The sequence below is a fragment of the Danio aesculapii genome, chromosome 9 (genome assembly GCF_903798145.1).
Source record: "Danio aesculapii chromosome 9, fDanAes4.1, whole genome shotgun sequence".
In the NCBI taxonomy this organism is placed as follows: Eukaryota; Metazoa; Chordata; class Actinopteri; order Cypriniformes; family Danionidae; genus Danio; species Danio aesculapii.
The window spans coordinates 7902935-7927554 of NC_079443.1; the positions used below are offsets into that span (position 1 = coordinate 7902935).

The window sequence follows — 24620 nt, forward strand, 5'->3', positions numbered from 1 at the left end:
AGGGCTTAAAGTATTCCGGCACCATGCCGGATCTCCGGCGTGCGGCCGTGAGAGAAAAAAAAAATAGAGCTTGCACATGCGGTTTAGTTGGGGATGCTCAAAATAACCGATTAAGCAATAACCGAAAGGGCACGTTTGTAACCGATGAATGGTATCAGTTAAACGATTAAAATATGCTTTATACATTTTTAAAGTTTGGCTGCAGACGGGGCATCTGTTAAATTGTTTACTGACTGCAGCCAGTGTTTTACGCTCTGCTTATGCTCGCTCAGCGCCAATCTGGAAACATTTTGGATTCGTGGCGAACGAGAAAGGCGAATCAATAATTAGGATGAAGCTATTTGTTGGGCTTGCTTAGAAAAATAAGTGTTAAATGGACAAACACGTCGAACCTCCAGAGCTGCGGTCATGTCACCCAGCCCATGGAATGCGGAGCCAGCTCCGGTGTCATCTACTGAACGCAAATGCCCAGCTAGTCCAGCCAGGTATGGCAGAGAGGCCTTTTCAAAAATGGCCAAATACAAAAGAGAAACTGATAAATAGTAGACGTTGATGAGAAATGGAGCAGCATATTTGGTAGTTGAGAACGCGCCGCTCCGCGATGTAGAGCTGGTTTCCGAGAAATGCAGGTGGCGGAGCATGCGCTACAGGCACACGTCTCAGTGCTGCTGGAAACATTGTAATCTCAAATAAGTCTCCGCTTAAACCGAACAAAGTCAACATGTTAGTTTTTCTGGCAAAGAATTTAAAATATGAATAGAAAACAAAAGGCGGAGAGACGCAGTTTTTTTTTTCAACATCTGACTTATGTTGTTCCAAGCCTAGGCTAATATTTTTGTTCTTCGTTACTATTTATATTATTATTGATTAGTATTTGTGAAGTTTCTAAAATGTAACGTTTACTGTTTCAAGCAGTTAAAGTTATTTCTATTTAACTAGCCTTCATTATTATAGGCTGTTTTGTGTTGTTTTATCAACGAAAGTTAAACAACAAACATGTTCGTTTGTACGGATATTTAGCATAATACTTTGGTCTTTTTTGATTTCTTATTTTTTACATGAAATGTAAATTAACTTAGGTAGGCTACTTGGGTACAGGGGCGTAATTTGTTGGTAGTATACCGAGGAATGCTTAGACAGTGAATATTGTCATCATTATTTAAAAAATTATAAATAAATAAATAAATAAATAAATAAATAAATAAATAAATAAATAAACCTTACGGAAAGGATGAAATAAAGGAAAAGCATGCTCTTAATCATTCTTCATAATCTGATTCGTAGCTATACATGCAATAAACTTATATTGCGCCGACAAGAACAAGCTCTAAAAGGTAAAGTCTAAAGCCAGAGGAGTTATTGATATTAATGTTAGTTGTTAATATGATCGTAAACACTGCGTTGTATAATTAACGCCGTCATTGTGTCGTGTCTGCGATTTTATTTTCTCGTTGAAGAACAGAAAATTCATTTTATCGCCGTCTTCCCAGCCAGGTTTTTCAACATCTGACTTATGTTGTTACAAGCCTAGGCTAATATTTTTGTTCTACGTTACTATTTATATTATTATTGATTAGTATTTGTGAAGTTTCTAAAATGTAACGTTTACTGTTTCAAGCAGTTAAAGTTATTTCTATTTAACTAGCCTTCATTATTATTGGCTGTATTGTGTTGTTTTATCAACGAAAGTTAAACAACAAACATGTTCGTTTGTACGGTTATTTAGCATAATACTTTGGTCTTTTTTGATTTCTTATTTTTTACATGAAATGTAAATTAACTTAGGTAGGCTACTTGGGTACAGGGGCGTAATTTGTTGGTAGTATACCGAGGAATGCTTAGATAGTGAATATTGTCATCATTATTTAAAAAAATTATAAATAAATAAATAAATAAAACACCTTACGGAAAGGATGAAATAAAGGAAAAGCATGCTCTTAATCATTCTTCATAATCTGATTCGTAGCTATACATGCAATAAACTTATATTGCGCCGACAAGAACAAGCTCTAAAAGGTAAAGTCTAAAGCGAGAGGAGTTATTGATATTAATGTTAGTTGTTAATATGATCGTAAACACTGCGTTGTATAATTAACGCCGTCATTGTGTCGTGTCTGCGATTTTTTTTTTCTCGTTGAAGAACAGAAAATTCATGTTATCGCCGTCTTCCCAGCCAGGTTTTCATGCACAGTTTCCGTTTTTGTTTCTTCTCAAACAATAAAGTTTCGCTATAGCAGGCCCGGCGGCAGGATATCATAAATGAGGGCGCAAGGGCGATATTTTTATATGACGTGCTAAAATTGAAAAATGAAATTTACATGAAGAGCTTTATTAGTGAAAAGCTGCCGAACGCAACGAAATGGGCTGTAAGCTATATTTGCTCTTATGTGCTGAAATACTTAACACTTTTCTTAAGACCACAGAATAATATGCAACATCTAAATGTCATATAGCCAATAAGGAAAAATTAACATGTTTCAGGTCTCTCCAGTGCATTTGGACTGAATATTTGACTGTGTCTTACTGGATGTCTCCAGTAACTCTATAAACATAGAGGCACAAGCAGACTGTAGAATTCATTCATTAATTCTTTCTTTTATTTATTTATTGTCAACCAAATATATATATAAATTAATGTGTGTGTGTGTGTGTGTGTGTGTGTGTGTGTGTGTGTGTGTGTGTGTGTGTGATTGCAGCAGACTGAAGAAGTTGTGCATTGGGTGGGTGGCATCTGCTGTTATGCAGAGGGCTCTACGGGTAAGACGTGTGCTGTAAATGTCCTGAAGGGAGGGGAGAGAGACACCAACGATCTTCTCAGCTGTTCTCACTATGCATTGAAGTGTTTTCCTGCAGAAAATCCAAGGTTCCATACCACACAGTGATGCAGCTGGTCAGGATGCTCTCAATAGTGCCTCTGTAGAAGGTGTACATGATTGGGGCTGGTGCTCTTGCTCTTTTGAGTGGCAGCCTGTTTGAACATATCCCAGTCTGTGGTATTGAAGCAGTCTTGTAAAGCCTCTGAAGAACCTTCTGGCCACACTTGTATCTCCTTGCAAACCGGTTTGGTGACTTTAACGATCGGTCTGTAAGCAGGCATTAGCATGACAGTTAAGTGGTCCACCAAGGTGGGGGAGGGGGAAGGCTTTGTAAGCTCCTCTCTGTGTGGTGTAAACAAAGTCCATTGTGTTATTGCCCCGTGTTGGAAAGTCTATGTGTTGTTGTATTTTTGGAAACACACTCTTTAGGTCTGCATGGTTAAAGTCCCCTGCCAGGATGAGAAAAGCATCAGGGTGGGCTGTCTGCTGCTCACTAATGTGCAGTTTCCGTAAACACAAAAGCACAACAGTCCTTTACAGTCCTATGTGATGAACGAAGTAGACGGATGTAGTCCAGTTTGTTGTCTAGCGAGCGTACGTTCGCTAGAATGATGGAGGGGATTGCGGGTTTGTGGGGGTTAGCCGCTAGCCTTGTTCGGATACCCCCGCGCTTACCCCTCTTCTGCTTCCTCTCGCGCCGCTTGAAGCGCCTCCATTGTGGGCGAGGTGGTGAGGTGGGGGTCGGAGGATGGGTACGCATCCGGAGCAAGCCGAAATCTTGCAGCTCATCAGTGTCCGCGGAGTTTAACTTGTGAAGTTTGTTTCTACCGATGTCGAGCAGAAATGTTCGACTATATGCGCGCTTAAGGACAGATAAACGTGACGTTGACGCACAATAACACGGCGACGTACAAGACGAGGAACACAAAAACACATTAATAACATATTAATAAATAATACCAAGTTTTAACACATCTGCTACATTCCAGTGGAGCCTCCGTTGCGCTCTACCACAGCTGGCAAAACTTTCTGAAGGTGGTTTAAGCACCAATAAGTGTTTTAAATTATGTTAGTCTCCTTATTTCTTTCCGTTTTATTTTAAATATTATAAATGTTTAAAGTTTTAGGTAAAGACGTCAAAATATGCCCACACATGCAAGCTAAACTAGATCATATCTGAGTCATCATGCTTTATTACCCAACCAAAATCAGCGAGGAAAAAATAAATGTTTTAAATTAAATTATATTTAAATGTTAAATTAAATTAAAAAATGAATTTAAAATTTAAATGCCATTTAAAAATAGTTGCTAAAATTAATGTGTTACTTACTTACATTTTTAGGCATTAGCCAAACAGAAAGCCTGTCTACGGTAAATCCACACGCACTAAATAGCCTACCTTTTTCTTTTATAACACTGTAAACATAACTTCGCAGGTCGATCATCTTCAAACGCAAAAGGCATTTTTAAGTGTCCTAACTTGACTGCTGCTGTAGAATGGGATGTTTTTTTTACATAACTTTAAACGTGTGCTTTAGCTATGTCAAAATGAAAGCAAATTTTTTAAGGGCTCTGCGTTTTGTCAATTGTATAGCTTTAATAATAATAATAATGGATATAACAAATTATAATATTATAGTATAGACATTTTTACTAGGCTACTTTAATATTAATCCCTAACTGAAAAACGAATGTGAAAATGACTGGCAGCTGTGCTAAAATTAATATAATGGCAAATTTCTTCTGCGTTTTTTCCCTTTATAGCTCAATAGTTTTATTCAAAGAATATAGTTCTCTCTTCAACTTTCAGGTTTGAGGTGGGGGAAGAAATGGCAGAGGCAATTCAAATGTACCATCTCTAAATTAAAAAAGGCCACTTACGCGGCATCTGTGTGTAAAGATTATTACCTTATTTTTATTTTATTATTATTATTTATTTATTCATTCATTCATTCGTCATTCATTTTCTTTTTGGCTTAGTCCCTTTATTAGTCTGTAATTGCCACAGCGGAATGAACCGTCAACTTATCCAGCATATGTTTTACGCAGAGGATGCCAGGAGGGCCAGCTGGGGCTTCGGGACGGAGTGAAAGGAGAGGCAGGACTTTGCCCCGAGTCTGGGAAAGATGGCTTGCCGTCATTACACTAGTTTTCCGATGGCACACGAGTTACATGCGCCAAACACATGAACAAATAAATTAATAAATAAGGGAAAGAAAACATCTAGCCTTATAGGCTGAGTTCTTTTTGATTATAATCGCCGTTAAGTTTCCATTTTAAATGTAAGGCTGTTGCAAAAAATAATAAAATTGCTTAAAATAATACAATTTTAATTTATAAGTGACTTTGCTGCGTCCCCCTTGATGTTTCAATAACGCATAATAATCTATACACCATATTAAAGACACTTAAATAGACATGATTTAACATGTCTATTTAACACCTGACAGACAAGCTTTTGGTTATGAGAAGGGGGAAGGGGTCTCCACTATTAAGTGTTTTTCACAAACATGAATACACAAAATCCAAAACTCCTATAGGACGGATGGCGTAACAAAACCTATGCGTTTAAAAACGAAACCGCATTAAATATGGGGCCTTATGAAAATGAATGTTTCTATCTTTTGAACGGTGATGGCATAATATCATGGAATTACTTTCAATAGCAAAATAAAAAACATCTCAAGGAAGAACGGACAAAAGAAAGTTTCACTTCTATCACTCTTTAAAAGTTTTGGTTTGGTTCATTGTAAATGCTCAGTCTCGTTATGAACTGAGCTTCATTTCTCTGTGTTGGTGGAATAAAGCAGGCGAGTCAGCCGCACCAATTTATGAGCAGACAGAGCAGGATTCTCATGATGACCACCGGCGCAATTCCGCTCTTTGTTATGAGCCGTAGTTTCAGTGTAAACTTAGTAAAGGTGAGTTTCTTTGGCGATGATGTGTACAGTGTTAGATTTTATATTTAGCGGACATTTGCGCTGAACACGCGGTGAATGCAACGCATCAAGATTCGGGCACCTTCTCCGAAAACACTCGATTGATCTCAGCTGGCGGATCAACATTTACCTCATGTTATGATCGCTGTCATCTGCGCCATTATTATTATTATAACTTTAGGGGAGGTTTGCAAGCCTGTGCACTTTTCACTCTTTAGCCGTTTGTATTTCCTGCAGTAACAAAATCTCCCTGTTCATTATATTCAGACACACAAATGCTCCCAAATATATTATGAGGGCGCATAGATTAAATTTCGGGCGCTCATGCGACCAAAATGGTTGCAATTTCGAGCCCTGTAGTATAAGGACATGTATTCAGACCACAACTGAAGGTTTGAAGAAAATTGAATGCCTTATTATTTAGAATTAGCTATTATTGATGTAAATGCAGCCGTTCAAGGCGCATAATTGATTTATTACGGTACTGACGGTATTAGAAAATCCATGTCGTGGCGCAATGTCACACCGGTGATGACTATGACACCGGTGTACCGCCCACCCCTACTACCTGTTATTTAAAATATCTATATTACGCTCCAAGCATTCGCCAAAAAGAAAATATTTCTTAGTAAAAACACAAAACATAGCTGAATAGAGTGTTGCCTGCTTTAGAGGATGGGTTAGTAATTATATTATAACTGGTTATGTTCAGGTCAATGAAATAATACCTTTAATAAATAAAATATGTTCGTAAGAACGTGGTGGGCCAGTGATTCCGTCGCTGTCATCAGTGGTTTAATGAGCTCAGGAGAATTCTGCTTTGCATTTTTCTATGCATTACTAACATCACTAAACCAGACATTTGTTTTATAAGTTAACCAAATGTTCGCAGAGATTCAGCAGTTTTTTTTTCTGACGCGTTTGCCAGTCATGCCAGTCAGTGAAAAAAAAGTAACCGTGGCCCTGTTTGCAGGTATTAATATTCGTTTTTTCGTCAATCTGATGCAATTTTTATTATTTATACAGGACATTAAAATGCAATTAAAAGTTTCAAATCAATTAAACTCAATTTATAAAAAGGCTAGCCTATTTTATGCATTAAATATAACTAATTTCCTTTATTTCTGATTAGACCATGCATTTTAGACTATTTTACAATTGTAATATGTGCATATGCTTTTTTAAAATAACATTCGTTTAACAAATATTTTAGCACATCGAAAGTAATTAAGTGACCTGTTTTTTTTTTTATTAAAACCTTTATGCAAAAGGATCAGAGGATAAATTATCGTAGGATAAACGTATCTTATGGAAAAACACCAATTGACGGGCTCTGCTTTCGGTTTTAAAAGAATCAAGCAGCTTTAAAAAATATAATTTGCTGAAGAGAAATGACAGGAAAAAAAGAAAGAAAAAGATAAAATATATAGGGACTGTTAAAAGAACATTTTTCTTTAATATATTCTTTCGACTCCGAAACATCAGCTAAGAAAGATTATGATGAATGACGGAGTTTCTCTATTGCCTGCTTCAGCAGTTGTCCCGGTCCCGCTGGTTATGAACGAGGAGGCGGAGAGAATGCGCTGTTTAGTTTCGGCTTGATATATTTAAATAAAAACTAACACCGAACTGCTTTTAACGCTCAAAAAGTTAAACTAAAATGCACAATTCTTGTTGGTTGCACCCGCGGGATGCACAATGAAACGCGCCATTATTTTAATTCTATATTCGTGAAGAATGAGCCATGAGATTGAGATTTTTGAAGGTGCTCTCTAGCGGCGAAGTTCCTGGCAGAGTAGCGAGTGAAAAAATGTGCATAAAGAAATTGGACAAGAGGAATAACATTTTAAATTATATAACAAGCATCGTATTCTTTCTAATCCTCGCCCAGTTTTAATACAAGTTGTGTTTTTTTAATATTTGTGGCTGGGAAGTTTATTAAGAATATATTTAGAGAGAGAGAGAGAGAGAGAGAGAGAGAGAGCTGCTGTAAAGGCTATTTCTTTCCGTTCGCATCCCGTCCCTTTGCGCCCCCTGGCGGCTTTTTCACAAACTGCGGTCTCACACTAAAAACAGAGCAGCATTTATTTCAAACGGCGGCGGTATAAGCCACGACGGTAATAGCCACTTTGAACTCTCACCTACTGTACATACATACATACATACATGCATGCATGCATACATACATACATACATAGATACATGCATACATGCATACATACATACATACATACATACATACATACATACATACATACATACATATATACATACATACATGCATACACACATACATACATACATACATACATACATACATACATACATACATACATACATACATACATACATACATACATATATACATACATACATGCATACATACATACATACATACATACATACATACTTACATACATACATACATACATACATACATACACACACACATACATACATGCATGCATGCATGCATACATACATACATACATACATACATACATACATACATACATACATACATACATACATACATACATACATACATACATACATACATGCATACATACATACAAATATACATTCATATGTACATGCACATATGCATACATACATACATACATACATACATACATACATACATACATACATACATACATACATACATACATACATACAAACATACATACATACATACATACATTCATACATACATACATACATGCATACATGCATACATGCATACATACATACATACATACATATATACATACATGCATACATACATACATACATACATGCATACATACATACATACATACATACATGCATACATACATACATACATGCATGCATACATACATACATACATACATACATACATACATACATGCATACATACATACAAATATACATTCATACGTACATGCACATATGCATACATACATACATACATACATTCATACATACATACATACATACGTACATACATACATACATACATTCGTACATACATACATACTTGCATACATGCATACATACATACATACATATAGACATACATACATACATACATACATACATATATACATACATGCATACATACATGCATACATACATACATACATACATACATACATACATACATACATGCATGCATTCATGCATACATACATACATACATACATTCATACATACATACATACATGCATACATGCATACATACATACATACATATAGACATACATACATACATACATACATACATGCATACATACATGCATACATACATACCTACATACATTAATTAAATGCAACACATTTTTTGATTGGGTCATCATGGACATGGTTGTGTATACATGATGATGATGATGATGATTAGTACAATTTATCTCACTTGCTTACTTAATTTTAATTTTCATTTATGCTTTATCATTGTGCGTAGCTCAGGTATAACTTTGAATTTACAACAAGAACACTGACTGTGTTTAACCAACGATCTTTCATTAGAGACTCATTAGAGAGCAAACACAGAAGCAGATGAGAGTAAAATGGAGGCTCACGGTTGACGTTGACTTCTCCGTATGGCAGGGGCAGCAGGGGCGAGTGCAGCGGGTGCTGTGTGTATCTCAGGATGGGGTTCCTCCAGTACATCTGCTCCACAGCCTCCACATTCAGACTGCTCTCCTGCACAACCACCAAAACAATCACTGCATAAGACATTTATACACTCACATAGCACAATACACATCCACAGATCTCTGGAGAGGAAACACGGCACACACATAAAGACAAAACGAGCTTTGTTGTTTTTGTATTGGATGAAAAACTAAGTCATGCCTGAGAAACTAAGAGAATAAAATATCTCCTTGACCTATTCATCTGCTTTTTTCTTTACTAGCTGATTAGCTAGCTAGATTCTCAAACAACGACATAACTCGTGGCTGAACTATCATAGTACGATGCATCGTTTGGGAAAAGAATGATGTAGTGACGAGTGTTTCCCAAAACCCGTAGTTTCTCTGTTGCAGATCTATCGTTTGAACCACGTTAGATATAATGTAAAACGCCCATAATAATGCTCTAAACGAGGTGGAGTAACTACTTCTTTAGAGAAGAACCCCATAATTTTTTGTGCAAATGATATTATTTTACATGCACACGCATTAAAAAAAAACAATATTAGTTTGACACATTTAGGGCCTGTGTTTTCTTTACAAATATTATCGAGAACATTACATATTTTATTCTAAAACATAAAATCACTTACAAAAGCTAACATGTATTCTAATATCATATATAAATCAGATAATTAAATAAATAATGAAGCTATTTATAAGGAAAGGAATTTTTATATTTATTATTTACTAGGAAACGAAAAAAATCCTACTTTAATAATAATATTAATAATAATATTGATGATGATTCATTCAATGATGATTAATCCAGGGTCCCCACAGCGGAATGATCCGCCAACTTATCCAACACTGCTTTATGCAGCGGATGCTCTTCCAGTTGCAACCCATCTCTAGAAAACATCCAAACACACTCATTCACACTCATACACTATGGACAATTTAGCCTATCCAATTCACCTGTACCGCATGTCTTTGGACTGTGGGGGAAACCGGAGCACCCGGAGGAAACCCACGCGTACGCAGGGAGAACATGCAAACTCCACACAGAAACGCCAACTGACCCAGCCGAGACTCAAACCAGTGACCTTCCAGCTGTGAGGCGACAGCACTACCTACTGAGCCACTGCATTGCCATGATGATGATGATTATTATGATTATGATTATTATTATTAATATTAAGTAGTATATTGTTTATTTATTTTATCTACTTTTTATTTTATCTACCTGTATATCTACCTTTACAATTTGACACATGCAAACCACTGCAGAAATGTACCAACAGGCCCATGTCATATACAGTACAGATGCTTAATAAATAACCTACAATAAATGAAAAGCATTAACAAATGTTTTTTGTTTTCACAAGCTTTGGAGACGTAACATAAATTCCACTTTTAAATAATAGATCACGTATAGCTTTCTTTATGAGTAGAGCCAGACGGAATCTGCAGACATTTTTTGCTATTTCTGCTGAGAATTTTGGTAAAAATCTGCGGATTTCTGCGGAATTATTTTGGGAGTATCATAACAAAAAATGTAATATATGAAATAAAAAATAATGCAAAAATCCAATTAGATACACTTTATTTGGTAAACAAAGCAAGTCTCTGATATAATATCTCTACTAAAAGACAGAAAATATTAATGTACAGTACAAACTGTATTGTAAATAAATCAGATGAACATTTTCATATTAGTCAATAATATTACTGCAATTAACTTAAAAACGGAATAAATATAGATTTAAACACATTTACACAAGTAAATAAACAGAAATAACGATGAGCTAAAAATCTACGGAATTCTGCACGCGCAGATTCCGTGTGGGCCTATCCATGAGCCACGGCTGTGTTCAAAATGGCATCAATGTTTTCAGTGCACTGGGAAGGTAACACAATTGTGAACATGAAGATCACTAAAACTGAACTGAATACTTTGAAAGCAAATTACACCGGAGAGATGTTTTTTTTTTTTTAATCATTCATTCATTTTCTTTTCAGCTTAGTCCAGGGATGGGCAAACTCGATCCTGGAGGGCCGGTGTCCCTGCATAGTTTTGCACCAACCCTAATCAAACACACCAGCTTGTAGCTTTCTAGTGATCTTGAAGACACTAATTAGGGTGTTCAGGTGTGTTTGATTAGTGTTGGAGCAAAAGTCTGCAGGGACACCGGCCCTCGAGGATCGAGTTTGCCCATGCCTGGCTTAGTCCCTTTATTAATCCTGGGTCGCCACAGCGGAATGAACCACCAACTTATCCAGCAAATGTTTTACGCAGCGGATGCCCTTCCAGCCACAACCCATCTCTGGGAAACACCCATACACACTCACTCACACACTAGGGACAATTTAGTCTTCCCAATTCACCTGTGCCACGTTTTTGGATTGGAAACCGGAGCACCCGGAGGAAACCCACGCGAAGGCAGGGAGAACATGCAAACTCCACACAGAAATGCCAACTGACCCAGCCGAGGCTCGAACCAGCAACCTTCTTGCTGTGAGACGACAGCACTACCTACTGCACCACTGCCTCGCCTTTTTTTTATCATTCCAAGTTTAAATGTTAGAATGTTCTAAATGAATAGGGCATAGGGGGGATAACTGGAAATAGAACACAGCCAGGAACTATGTTTCTAACTACAGCTCCAGAGGTGTAGTTGCAAGCATACAGGTTTGCGACGCATTTTTGTATGTTTGTTGGAACGATGGATTTGGGAATTGCCAAATCGACACACTATGTTTGTAACGACGGAACTTGCGACCTTAGTTGGCTAACGATGGTTTTTGGAAACACACCCCAGATGAATGCACAATGAAAATCATGATTTTCTTAATATTGTTTCCTCACTCACAAGTTTAACCATAAAATGTATGCTTTTCAGTTTACATTCATATAAAAAGTACAATAAAATTACAATAGAATTGTATTTTTATTTGATTAGGATTCTTCCCTTAAAGGGATTTTTTGATTTATTATGCTTCCTTTTTGCCAAAATAAGTCTCTTGTAAGATAAGTCAAAAAAGTAAAAAAATACCCCATATAAATTATTATACCAGGCTGTAGAGCGGAAGCAAAATGGCAATGTTTTTATGTCTTTTTAAATGCAAATGAGCTGCTGCTACTGACCTGCTACTTTAAATGCTGTGCCCCAAATACTCTCAAAACATAACATCAGATTGATTTTAAGAAAGCCATGACATGTTTTTAAAGACCACAGTTAAAGTTAGACTCTGAGCCTAAACCTATGGAACTTGGCAGCCTCATTGGAATATACTTCCAAACCTCCATTGGAATGAACTTCCGCCTACACTTTTGCAAAACATTGCTCATGTATGTTTTATTGCATGTTTCGGATGACAAATACTACTTTGTAAAATTACGTCTAATCTAAATACGATACACAGGGTACATTTGTTGTATGTTTCAGATACACATTCTCCTTTTACATGACCATGTGATGGAGGGGCTTGTCATACAGATCGCATAGTGAACCACTGACCTAAACACAACCAGTAGTGCTTTCAAAATCAAACGTAGTGAAAAGTGCACTGACCACAAACTTTTATCTCGATTTTACATTGCTTTTACCTCTTTTGTGAAACTTTTCTTCACCAGACTCAAGCACTCTTCATCAAAAGCACAACGACGTACAAAGTGAGCTATTGAGCAAACTGACTATGCCAGAAAATGAAATGGGAGGCAAAAATATTCCATTAAAAATCATAGACAACATTTTTTGGTATTTATTTGTTGTTGTAGAAAGAACTTTATGATGATAATCCTTTGTTCTTTGATAATATGACTTTGGAAACTTTCATTAGTGTAAAAATGAACAAAAGTGGTAGTGTAGCGTTCATTTTACCTAGTGAAGTTTAGGTTTAAGTATATGTTTGCGGTTTCCCTAAGGATATAGGCGGAAGCACATATTTCCAATGAGCCTGTGCTTGAAAAAGACATTGTCATTGTTTTTCTCATTTTCATGTTATTCCAAATCCAAAAGAATTTTTGGTATTCTTCATATTAAAAATGATACAACTGAACAGTTCCTAATCACTCCAGGAAAACACACTGCAAAAGTAGAACTGAAGCACCCAGACATAATGAAATAAATCCAGAATAAAATAAAAAAGAAGAGAAAACAGCACACAGAGCACTCATCAGTGTACCTCACTTAACACTACAGTTTTTGACTCTGAGGGACTGCCGGGGCTCAAGCGGTATTGGCTTCAACAACTGAAACATGATTATCAAGATGATGAAAAACCTTCCTCCACATTGGACCATGAATGTGATTAGACATTGTATGGTAAACACACCTTGATATCTCGAATGAGTTGCTGGGTCGGTGTTTCAATGGGAACTTTGTTGTCAATGGCCACCTGAATGGCTGAAGCCCACCTCATGGCTTCATTCAGTAGTTTGGTGTAGAGACGGTAAGAATGTTTTCTTCCATGAACTATTATGTTCCAGTAACCTGTGGTAAGGCAGAGGCTTTGAAAACTGTCCATTGTTACACTAAAAAAACTTGGGTCCCACCTTATATTATGTGGCTTTAACTAATATGAACTTACACTGAAATTAATAGTGTTACAATGTACTTATTGTGTAAATACGTATTGTGTTTTTACATCATACTTATGACTGATTAAATATCTGCATTTAATGACATCTGTCATTTATATCTGTATTTTCTTTATCATCCTTCACACCTTAACTCACTCTTAAACCTACCGTTACCACCATAACTGTCCCTAACCCTACCCGTATCCCACCTCAAGAGCACCAGAAGTGTTCTGCAATACATTATGAACACAGTAAGTAAATTGTATTTCTTTTTTAATGCATTTATCTAGTAGTTAAGGCCAGCTAATATAAAGTGGAACCAAACCTTGTTCTTTCTCAAAGTAAAATGACTGACCTGTCTCCTTGTAGACTTTCTCATCAGGCTGAACAACCGAGCAAAGGCTGTTGAGCACCAGTGTTCCCAGTTTGGAGGCACTGCGCTCTGATGATTTATAATAATCCAGTGAGTTGTTGGTCAGAACAAACCAGCGTTTCTTCAGCTTGAGAGATGTGCTCTTCCCACTGGACTTCATCTCTTTATGCAGCCAGCCTGGTTGAAGGACATAGAAATGAGAATCATCAATTAACAATATATACAAAGACTCTTTTCCTGTGTGCAGTTTAGTATGCATGACAATATCCGAATGATGATTTAATTAATAGTCAATATTTATATAATACACTGTTAACAATTTCCTGTAGATTCTACAGTAACTTACTGGCAGCAGTTACTTCCTTTAAATCCATTACAGTAAAAATACAATAATTACATTTGCAGCACCATTTATCTTGCTGTATATTTATTTACAGTATTGTATGTTTACTGTAAAATATACAGTAATTTTCACAATGCAACTTTAAAATACAGTAGCATACTGCATAACCGTCCTACAGTAAAATTCAGTTCATATTACCGTTAAATACTGTGTTATTAAAAAAAATCATTAAGGTTAACTTTTTAAAATTGGACAAGGGTCAAAAAGGTTTTCTCAATCTAAGTTTTAAAAAAGCCACAGACACACCAGGGATTAATTGTTCAAAGACCTCTTATAGGCAAATGTAGAGTATACCCTAATCTTTGAATATCTTACAGATTTTTGTTTGTTAGTGTTTTTTTAAAGGTAGATTTTTTTTTGATCGAGCAAACTGCAAAAATCCTTTTCTTATCTTGATTTTTTTTTGTTTTTTACAGCAAATATCTTAAAAAAAATCTTAAATAAAGAAGTATTTTCTAGACGAGCAAAAACTATTGGCTTATTTTAAGAAATAATATATCAAAATTAAATAAGTTTTAAATAAAGGGGTAAGCAAAATAAGAAAAATGCAGTGTAAAAATAACAATACCTTTATGCAGTTTAAAGGAACTGTTTTATATTTTTAAAATGCATTTTATTTATGCTACACAAAGCTGAATAGTCAGCACCATTAGTTCCTTCAGAAGTGAAATTCTAAAATTTATGATTTAGAGCTCAAAATTTTCAGTGTTAAAAAAGTGGCGCTTCTTAATATGACTGATTCTTTCATGAAACAGGCAAATAATAGATAAACAAACAATATAATTTATCAATGTCAAATAAATATTGTGCAGCATTAAAATGTCTTTGCTATCACTTTTGATCAATTAAATGCATCATTGCTGAATCAAAGCATCTATTCTTTATAAAATAAAAATATAACTCGTAACCCCCAATATCCTCTAAATATAAATATACAAACCTTGCATGCAAAAGCGCACACACTCCAATAGGCCCTATTCTTCGTTTAATTTTGGAGAACGTCACTCTCAGACCTTCCTCCATATTCAGTCGTGGCCTTTTTTTTTAAATGTGTACGAGTGCCGTAAAGGTCTCAGAAACTTACCCTGGTGTCATAAAATCAATGTGCTGAATCTGACGCAATTGCTGTGTCTATAACATAATCACCCCAGGGAAAAATGTAAAGGCTGATGGCTTTTTATTTGCACGTTGTTATTAAATGTATGTATTATTAACTACTGTTTTTATCTTCTGCAGGTTATGAATAAAATATGGTAATTCTAATAGTTTAATAAAAATAAATTAGATTTTTGGAAATCACAAAGTGACCCCCCTCATTGTCTTGCGACCCCCCCAGGGGGTCTCGACCCCTACTTTGGGAATTACCAATGTAAATGATGCAAGTAAGTTAATCTTTATATCCTCTGACTCACCTCTCACTATGAACTCCTGGCCGTCTATTCTGGAGTCTCCTTTAGGTTTCTGCAGGAGGCCGATCCAGTGGTGCATTTCCTCCGGCGTGTCAGTGTTGCAATGTATCACACGATTTGCAGTGATTATGACAAATGAGTTTGGCCTTAAGGAAAGAAATGTTATGAGTACAGCACTGCGCAATCAATAAATCGCAGAGTATCAAAACATAAAAATATTGTTCCCATGTGTTTTGATGGAACTAATAGATGTAGCTGTTCATGTGAAATTGAATGCATAAAGAACAGCTTCTGATCTCTTATTAATCAGTCACGAGTGTGTCCCATCGCAGTAGAGGACCAAAAAAATTGGTCAGGATGATGTGGAGCACACCAAATGAGGCACTATACAAAAACATAATGATTAATTCTTGTGTTCATTTTTGTTTATGAATCAACACGTCACCTTTTAGTGCGTCAAATAGATTGTAAAATAATTTGGATAGTATTGTGTAATCTGTGCATAGCATGAAGTTAACTTAAATATTAGTTCATGTTGACTCGTGCATAAACTAATGCTAAAAATTAGACTTTGTAAAGACAGCGTTACAAATGAGACCCTACCCTAAAGTGTTATAAATATTTTAACATATTTGAAATATTATGTTTCTAAAATAATGCTTGAAGTTCACACAAAAAAAAACCTTTCTTCATTATTCACACATACTAGAGAGGTTCTAAATGTTTATGAATTTCTTTCCTACGTTGAATACAATTTTCTGAAGAATGTTGAAAAATAGTACAATAGTATTTTTTTGTTCCTACTGTGGATGTCAGTGGCTAGTTTCCAAAATTCTACAAATTTAAATGTCTTCCTTTGTGTTCAGAAGAGAGAAACTTAAACATGTTTGGAAAAGGTGTAGCATAAGTAAACGATGACATTTGAATTCTGGGTTATGTGTTCCTTTAACATTCCTGATGTAAATGTATTACCTGTCTGGGTTGTCAGAGGCACATACAGAGTCAATAAGCCCAACATCCAGTGTTCCCTAAGGATAAAACATTGAATAAAAATATCATGTAAAAATGCAAAAGTTTGTTGAAAGTGATTTCTACAGCTAGTTTGAACACTTACAACTGCATTTTTGGGGTTGGCCTGCTCATGCTGCATCTGCAGAAGCTGGTCTGGAGTGGCGCTGTGAACACGGCTTAACACATTGAACCAGCCACTGGAATACAAACATCAAGACAGGAAATATTAGACCTTGTTCTTTATTAAAGGGATAGTTCACCCAAAAATTGTTCACCAAAACCTTTATTGGATTTTTTTTTCTGCAGAACCTCAAAGAAGCTATTATTTTGAAGAAAGCTGGAAACCGGTAAGCATTAATTTCCATAGTAGGAAAATGGTAGGAAGTCAATGGTCGTTCCTCAGATTATCTTCTTTTGCATTCAACAGATGGAATAAAGTCAAAAAGGTTTGTGACAAGTCAAGGATGAGTAAATGAAGACAGAATTTTCACTTTTGGGTGAACTTATCCCTTTAATCAACAAATGAGTTACTGAATATCAGACTTTCGTCATTTATTAAAGGGATAGTTCACCCAAAAATAGTTCACCAAAACCTTTATGGGATTTTTTGAAGAGAGCTATTTTGAAGTAAGCTTGGAAACCAGTAGCCATTGACTTTCATTGTATCGGAAAAACAAAGAGTAAAGTCAAGGGTGAGTAAATGGTGACAGAATTTTCAGTTTTGGGTGAAATTAAATCCCTTTAACCATCAAATGAGCTATGAAATATCAGACCTTGTTAAATTATGTTAATGTATTAATCAACAAATAAGTTACGTAAGCCACCACAAGAGGGCACAGCTTATACAAGTCAACTACATTGAATAAACGCACAAAAGCATTAAAATAAACACAGATTTGGAACGTACCTAGCATCCTCAGGAGATTCTGCATAGATCTGGTATGTCCTGTCTTCAGTTACAATATTTAGTGCGTTTTCCTTCTCGTGGTTATCCACAATTTCCCTGTGTGAATCATCATAGACCATCAGTGTTTGAATGTTTCGGTGTAGAATGTAAACAAAAATGTGGAAACAGTGGTAACATTTTATTTTGATGGTCCCCTTAAGACACTACTGACTAGAGGTAACTGCACGAAACCTAAATCTTTTTAGGGTATTAGTATATAGCAGAGAAAAATAGTCAGGTGATTGTCTAGGTCATGCTACAGCTTGATTTTCTTTCTCTGAAAGCATTTGAGAGTTTTCCTTGGCTGTGTTTTGGATCATTGTCTTGCTGAAAGGTCTTCATCATCCTGATAATGTAGATGTTGGACTGAAGCAGCTAATATTAATTTAGAATGACGAAGGGCAGAGGGTTGCTGAATAACTACTGAAAGATTACAGCTGCTGAATGGGCTTTCGCTGCCTTTCTACACCTCCCGTTCTTTATCTGTTCAATACTTTTTTTCCAGAGTCATTTCATTTTATTATGCGTAACCTTATTTGTAAACTAATTTGTTTTCTTTGCATATATGGATCACTTTGGTTGTTACCCACATCTGGTGAAAATGACAAGTCAACGACACCTTTAGAAATATGTTTTCTGGTGACGTGTTCAAGACTTATTTTCCCCGCTGTAAACTGTCTGCTCAATATCTACTAACAATAGCTAACTGCTATCTGCTTGTCTATGAGTAGTGGGATAGTTGACCCAAAAATTTGAATTCTGTTATTATTTACTCACACTCAAGTGGTTGAAAACATTTTATGATTTTTTTCTTCTGTTGAACACAAAGAATGTTGGAAACCAGCAGCCATTGACATACATAGTAGGAACAAAAAGTCAATGGCTGCTGTTTTCTAACATTATTCAAGATATCTGATTTTGAGTTCAATGGAAGAAATAAGAATCCAACGGGTTTGGAACCATTTAATGGTGAGTAAATGATGAAAGAATTTTTATTTTTGAGTGATCTATCCATTAAATTTGCAAAGATTAAGACATCCTTACACAGCAAAGGCAGCAGAAACCAAACCTGAATCAGCATAAAACCCACACAACTACTGTATGAATTTACATAGAACATTTAAGCATCTTTACACTGAATTCTGAGCAAATGCACACCTTAAATCTGCTGTGTATGATGCTTTTCAATCAACCCTAACCAATCTATCAATACTCTACTGAAAGTACTTGTATATACTCATGAATCAACAGTAGCTATGTTTTCATCCAAAGATAGAATACTGGCATACTGGAATTTGTTTGGTTAAAGTGTTTCCATCGTAGTTTATGTGCATTTATTTTATTGAATATATTGTATATCCGTTCGTTTATCATATGTTTTTATGCGCATTTTCAAAATTTATGTGCATCTTAGCATTTCCATCAACCGTTTTTATGTGGATATCCAAAATGCACATAAAAATAGGTATATGGAAACACAGCTAATGTCTAAAATGGACCAGTAAAATGTAATCACAACAACTTTGTTATTTGGTCTTGTATGTATTGTTGAAAACAGTCAACCCAACATCTGTACTTCTTACTTGGCAGCTCGTATGTCAATTGTTCCCTTCAGTTTCTCCTCGCTGTCGTTCTCGAAATACATGAGTTTGGAGTCTCGAAGGACAAACCAGCGCATCTTCCAGTTCCTCCGAGACAGAGTAGACATTCCTCCACCTTTCTTGTAGAGCCAGCCTGACTTGAGAGAGTCCTGCTTCGCCCTGAACCACATGAAGGTCTCGTCTTTCAAAACACACCAGCGCCTGCGCCATGGGATCATCAGCCCACCTTAAAGATGAGAAGCAGAACAGTGACAAGTTAATCTTTCACTTCAGGATATCCATTATTATATTCAGTTTCAGAGATGTAGGCATAAAAAGAAATGCTCACTTTTCATGTACAGGTAGCTGTGGAAATAAGGAGGTCCACTTCCATTTAGCAGATGCACTCTACCATTGGACACTTCCTCGTCCGTGTCCACGTATCCATCATTCTCATCATTACTGTCAATGAACTGTGAGGAGACAAAAAAGGTGTATGTCAATGAAAAGCAGCTAAATGTGTGACTCTACTGGTGAGTTGTTTTTTTTTAGCAAGTATTAAGCTAATGTTCTACAACAGAAGATTTCTATTTCAATAAGCTGTTACTTTTGACTTTCCATTCGGTAATACTGTTTCCACAGACATATTAACAGCATATTAGAATTTTAAGAGCAAATCTGAATATTAGAATGATTTCTGAAGAACCATGTGATGCTGAAGACTAAAGTAATCATGCTGAAAACTTTCACAGGAATAAATCAAACTTTAAAATGCATTTATTTGAAAAGAGGTATCTTGAAGTGCAATAACAATTAACAATATTACTGTTTTTAAATGCTGTAAGCACGGGAGACTCTTAAAAGAAACAAAAATATCTGCAGGCAGCAGTTATTAAGGTTCAAGCACCTAGACATGTGTGGTTATAGACTAGAGATGAATAAATAAAAAATTCAGCATATTTGCCATAGGGATACAGAACTTTAATTTTTATAACAGATGAAGCACAACCTATGAGTAAACTTAATTTACTAGTTTTGTAACTTATGATCAAAGTATTGGCTTAGTAAATAGGCTGAAATTGGCTTTTTGGTACAACAACTTTGTAAATCCCCCAATAATAGCTGTCCAAATGTAAATGTTTGCTAATTATTCATATAGGCTTTATAGAACTGGCAGCACTGGTTTGGTTGAGGTCGAGTGAAAAACCTTTGCCTTAGACAGTAAGATCTAACATATGATAAAAATATTTTGTATATGCATATACATAGTACCCATGAAATTGCAATCTTTTATCTCATGTGCAATTACTGTGTTATTACAATTTAATTACAATGTAGTTATTATGTCATTACATGTTTATTACATTGTAATTACATCCAAGGTAATATTTAAAAACATGTTGCTTTGTATATTTCAAGTACAGTATTTGTGTATTTATATGTAAATATACACAGTACATGTGTACTTACAAACTTTTATTTTAGATGTAATGACAGTAATTACATTGGTATAACATTGTAATTACATCTGAGCTGTAATATGTAATTACAAACTTTTATCTTATGTACAACTACTGTGTTGTATACATAAATATACACAGTACACATGTAATTACAAACTTAATTACTATGTCATTACTTTGGTATTACATTGCTTATAAAATACAATTACATCCAAGATAATATTTATAAACTTAAATGTTTCTTTGCATATTTCATGTCCAGTATTTGTGTATATAATTATACAGTATACTGTGTAAATATATGCAGTGCATATGTAATTACAAACTTTTATTTTGTATGTAATTACTAAGTCATTACATTATAATTACTATGCAATAACATTTTAATGACATTTTTATACAATTGTTATTACATTTATGATAGTATTGTAAATGTGTTTTTGTATATTTCATGTACTGTATTTGTGTATTAGTTATATACATATGCACAGTACATATGTAATATGAAATTAGAAACCTTTATCTTGATGTAATTACTAATTACTATGTTATTACATTGTAATGACATTGTTGTTACATCCAAGATAATATTTAGTTAGTTAACTTTATTTGTCTCATAGGGAAATTTCATTTGCAGCATACACTCAAACTATATATATATATATATATATATATATATATATATATATATATATATATATATATATATATATATATATATATATATATATATGTATATATATATAATTTAAAAACATGGAACTACTACCCCAAATAAATATCCAGTCTACTGGCCATTAACTGAGGCAGAAGGAATTTGAAAACGTAATTGTTTGTGGTATAAATGATACATTTTTCCTATTTCTTACACACCTGGGAATACAATATCGACGACCAGATGGTAACTATTGGAAGGTGTTTGATAAAGGATGTCACTCATCATTGACAATCATGATAGCCTCATTTAGTACTCTTTCTTTGTATATAGTATCAATGCTCTTTAGATTTATTCCCAACAGCTTACTGGCTGTTGTTACCACTTTCCCCTTCCCCTTTCCCATTTGCCAACAGATTACACAAAGTGTTGCAATACTTTCAATAGAAGCACTATAAAACATGATCAACAATGTGTTGTCAACATTAAAAGACAATAATTTCTTTAAGAAGTACATTCTCTATTGAAGCTTTGATAAATGTAAATAATTCTTTGTATATTGCATGTACAGTATTTGGTTATTTATAGTTGTATTCGTAAATGTTCACAGTACACATGTAATTAATTGCAGTCATTACATTGTGATTACATTGCTTTTACATTGTAATTACATCCAAGACAATATTTCCAAACTTAATACAATACATCTATAATGGTATTGTAAATGTGTTTTTGTATATTTCATGTACAGTATTTGAGTATTATAGTTATATGCATATACACAGTACACATGTAATATGTAATAAGAATATTTATCTTAGATGGAATTACTATGTCATTACAATGTAATTACTATGTCATTTCATTGTAATTACATTGTAATTACCTCCAAAATATTTATAAATTAGTTGTTTCCTTGAATATTGCATGTACAGTGTTTGGTTATAAACATGTTACACATGCAATTACAAACTTAATTACTATGTCATTACACTGTAATTACATTGCTATTACATTGTAATTACATTGCAATTACATTGCTAATACATTGTAGTTAAATCCAAGATAATATTTATAAACTTAAATGTTTCTTGTATATTTCATGTAAAGTATTTGTGAATTATAGTTATATACATATACACAGTACACATGTAATATGTAATAAGAAACGTTTACTTTGATGTAATTATTATGTCATTACTTTGCTATTACTATGTCGTAACATTGTAATTAGATTGTATTACATCCTAGATAATATTTATAATAGTTAATGTTTCTTTGTATATTGACTGTACAGTATTTGGTTATTTATAGTTGTATATGTAACTTAATTACTATGTCATTACATTGTAACTAAATTGTTATTACATTGTTATTACACACAACATAATATTTATAGACCTAAATGTTCCTTTATATATTTAATGTACAGTATTTGTGTAATTATACATAAATATACGCAGTATATATGTAATTACAAATCTTTTTGGATATAGTTACTATGTTATAACATTGTAATTACATTCTTATAACACTGTAATTACAGCTATGATGATATTGTAAATGTGTTTTGTATATTTCATGTACAGTATTTGTGTATTTCTACGTAAATATACGCAGTACACATCTAATTACAAACTTTTATCTTGGATGTAGTTACTATGTCATTACATAGTAATTATTACGGTGTAATTACATTATAGTTACATCCAAGATAATATTTAGAAATGTAAATGTTTATTTGTATATTGCATGCACAGTATTTGGTTCTTTATAGTTTTATACGTATGTTATAACATTGTAATTACATCTACGATGGTATTGTAAATGTGTTTTTGTATATTTCATATACAGTATTTGTGTATTTATATGTAAATATGCGCAGTACATATGCAATTACAAACTGTTTTTGGATGTAATAACTGTCATTGCATTATAATTACTATGTAACAACATTGTAATTACATCTACAATTACATCTATGATAGTATTTTAACTGTATTTTTTGTACATAAATGTTTCTTTGTATATTTCATGCATAGTATTTGTGTATTAATACGCAAATATAGGCAGTGTAAATATGTAATAAAATTTTTTTATTTAATTACTATGTCATTACATTATCATTACTATGTATTAACAGTTATAACATTGCAATTACAATGTTAATACACTGTTATAAAATTGTAATTACATTGTTGTTACATTATAATTGCAGTATTGTAGGTGTATTTCATTTACAGTATTTGTGTATTATAGTTATATACATATACATTTACATTGTAATTACTATGTTGATACATTGTAATTACATTGTAGTTACATCGAAGATAATATTTATAAATGTAAATGTTTCTTTGCATATTCCATCTATATTTTTTGGTTATTTGTAGTTGTATACATTAATATACACAGTACACATGTAAATATAAACTGAATTACTATGTCATTACATAGTAATTACGATGCTATATCATTGTAATTACATCCAAGACAATATTTATAAACTTTAACGTTTCTTTGTATATTTCATACAGTAATTGTAAAATATAGTTATATACATAAATATACACAGTACATGTGTAATTACAAACTTTTATCTTGGCTGTATTTACTATGTCATTACGTGGTAATTACTATATCATTACAGTGTAATTACATTTTAATTACATCCTAGATAATATTTATAAATGTAAATGTTTCTTTGCATATTGCGTGTATATTATTTGGTTATTTATAGTTGTATACATAAACATACACAGTACACATGTAATTATATAGCATTGTAATAACAATGTAGTTACAATGTTGTTACACTACTGT

General features: G+C 34.1%; 1 protein-coding gene across 2 annotated transcripts in view; it reads right to left on the reverse strand.

Moving 5' to 3' along the window:
- myo10l3 (myosin X, like 3) overlaps positions 1–24620 on the reverse strand; it is a 179175-nt gene that overhangs the window by 12681 nt on the left and 141874 nt on the right. For both annotated transcript variants that reach the window (XM_056464724.1, XM_056464723.1), the window contains exons 25-33: positions 20029–20152; positions 19683–19926; positions 18061–18156; positions 17257–17350; positions 17115–17170; positions 16146–16288; positions 14313–14507; positions 13711–13868; positions 9319–9442 (exon numbers count right to left, since the gene is read on the reverse strand). In XM_056464724.1, coding sequence (XP_056320699.1) covers positions 9319–9442; positions 13711–13868; positions 14313–14507; positions 16146–16288; positions 17115–17170; positions 17257–17350; positions 18061–18156; positions 19683–19926; positions 20029–20152 — 1234 coding nt within the window. The remainder of the gene's footprint in view (positions 1–9318; positions 9443–13710; positions 13869–14312; positions 14508–16145; positions 16289–17114; positions 17171–17256; positions 17351–18060; positions 18157–19682; positions 19927–20028; positions 20153–24620) is intronic.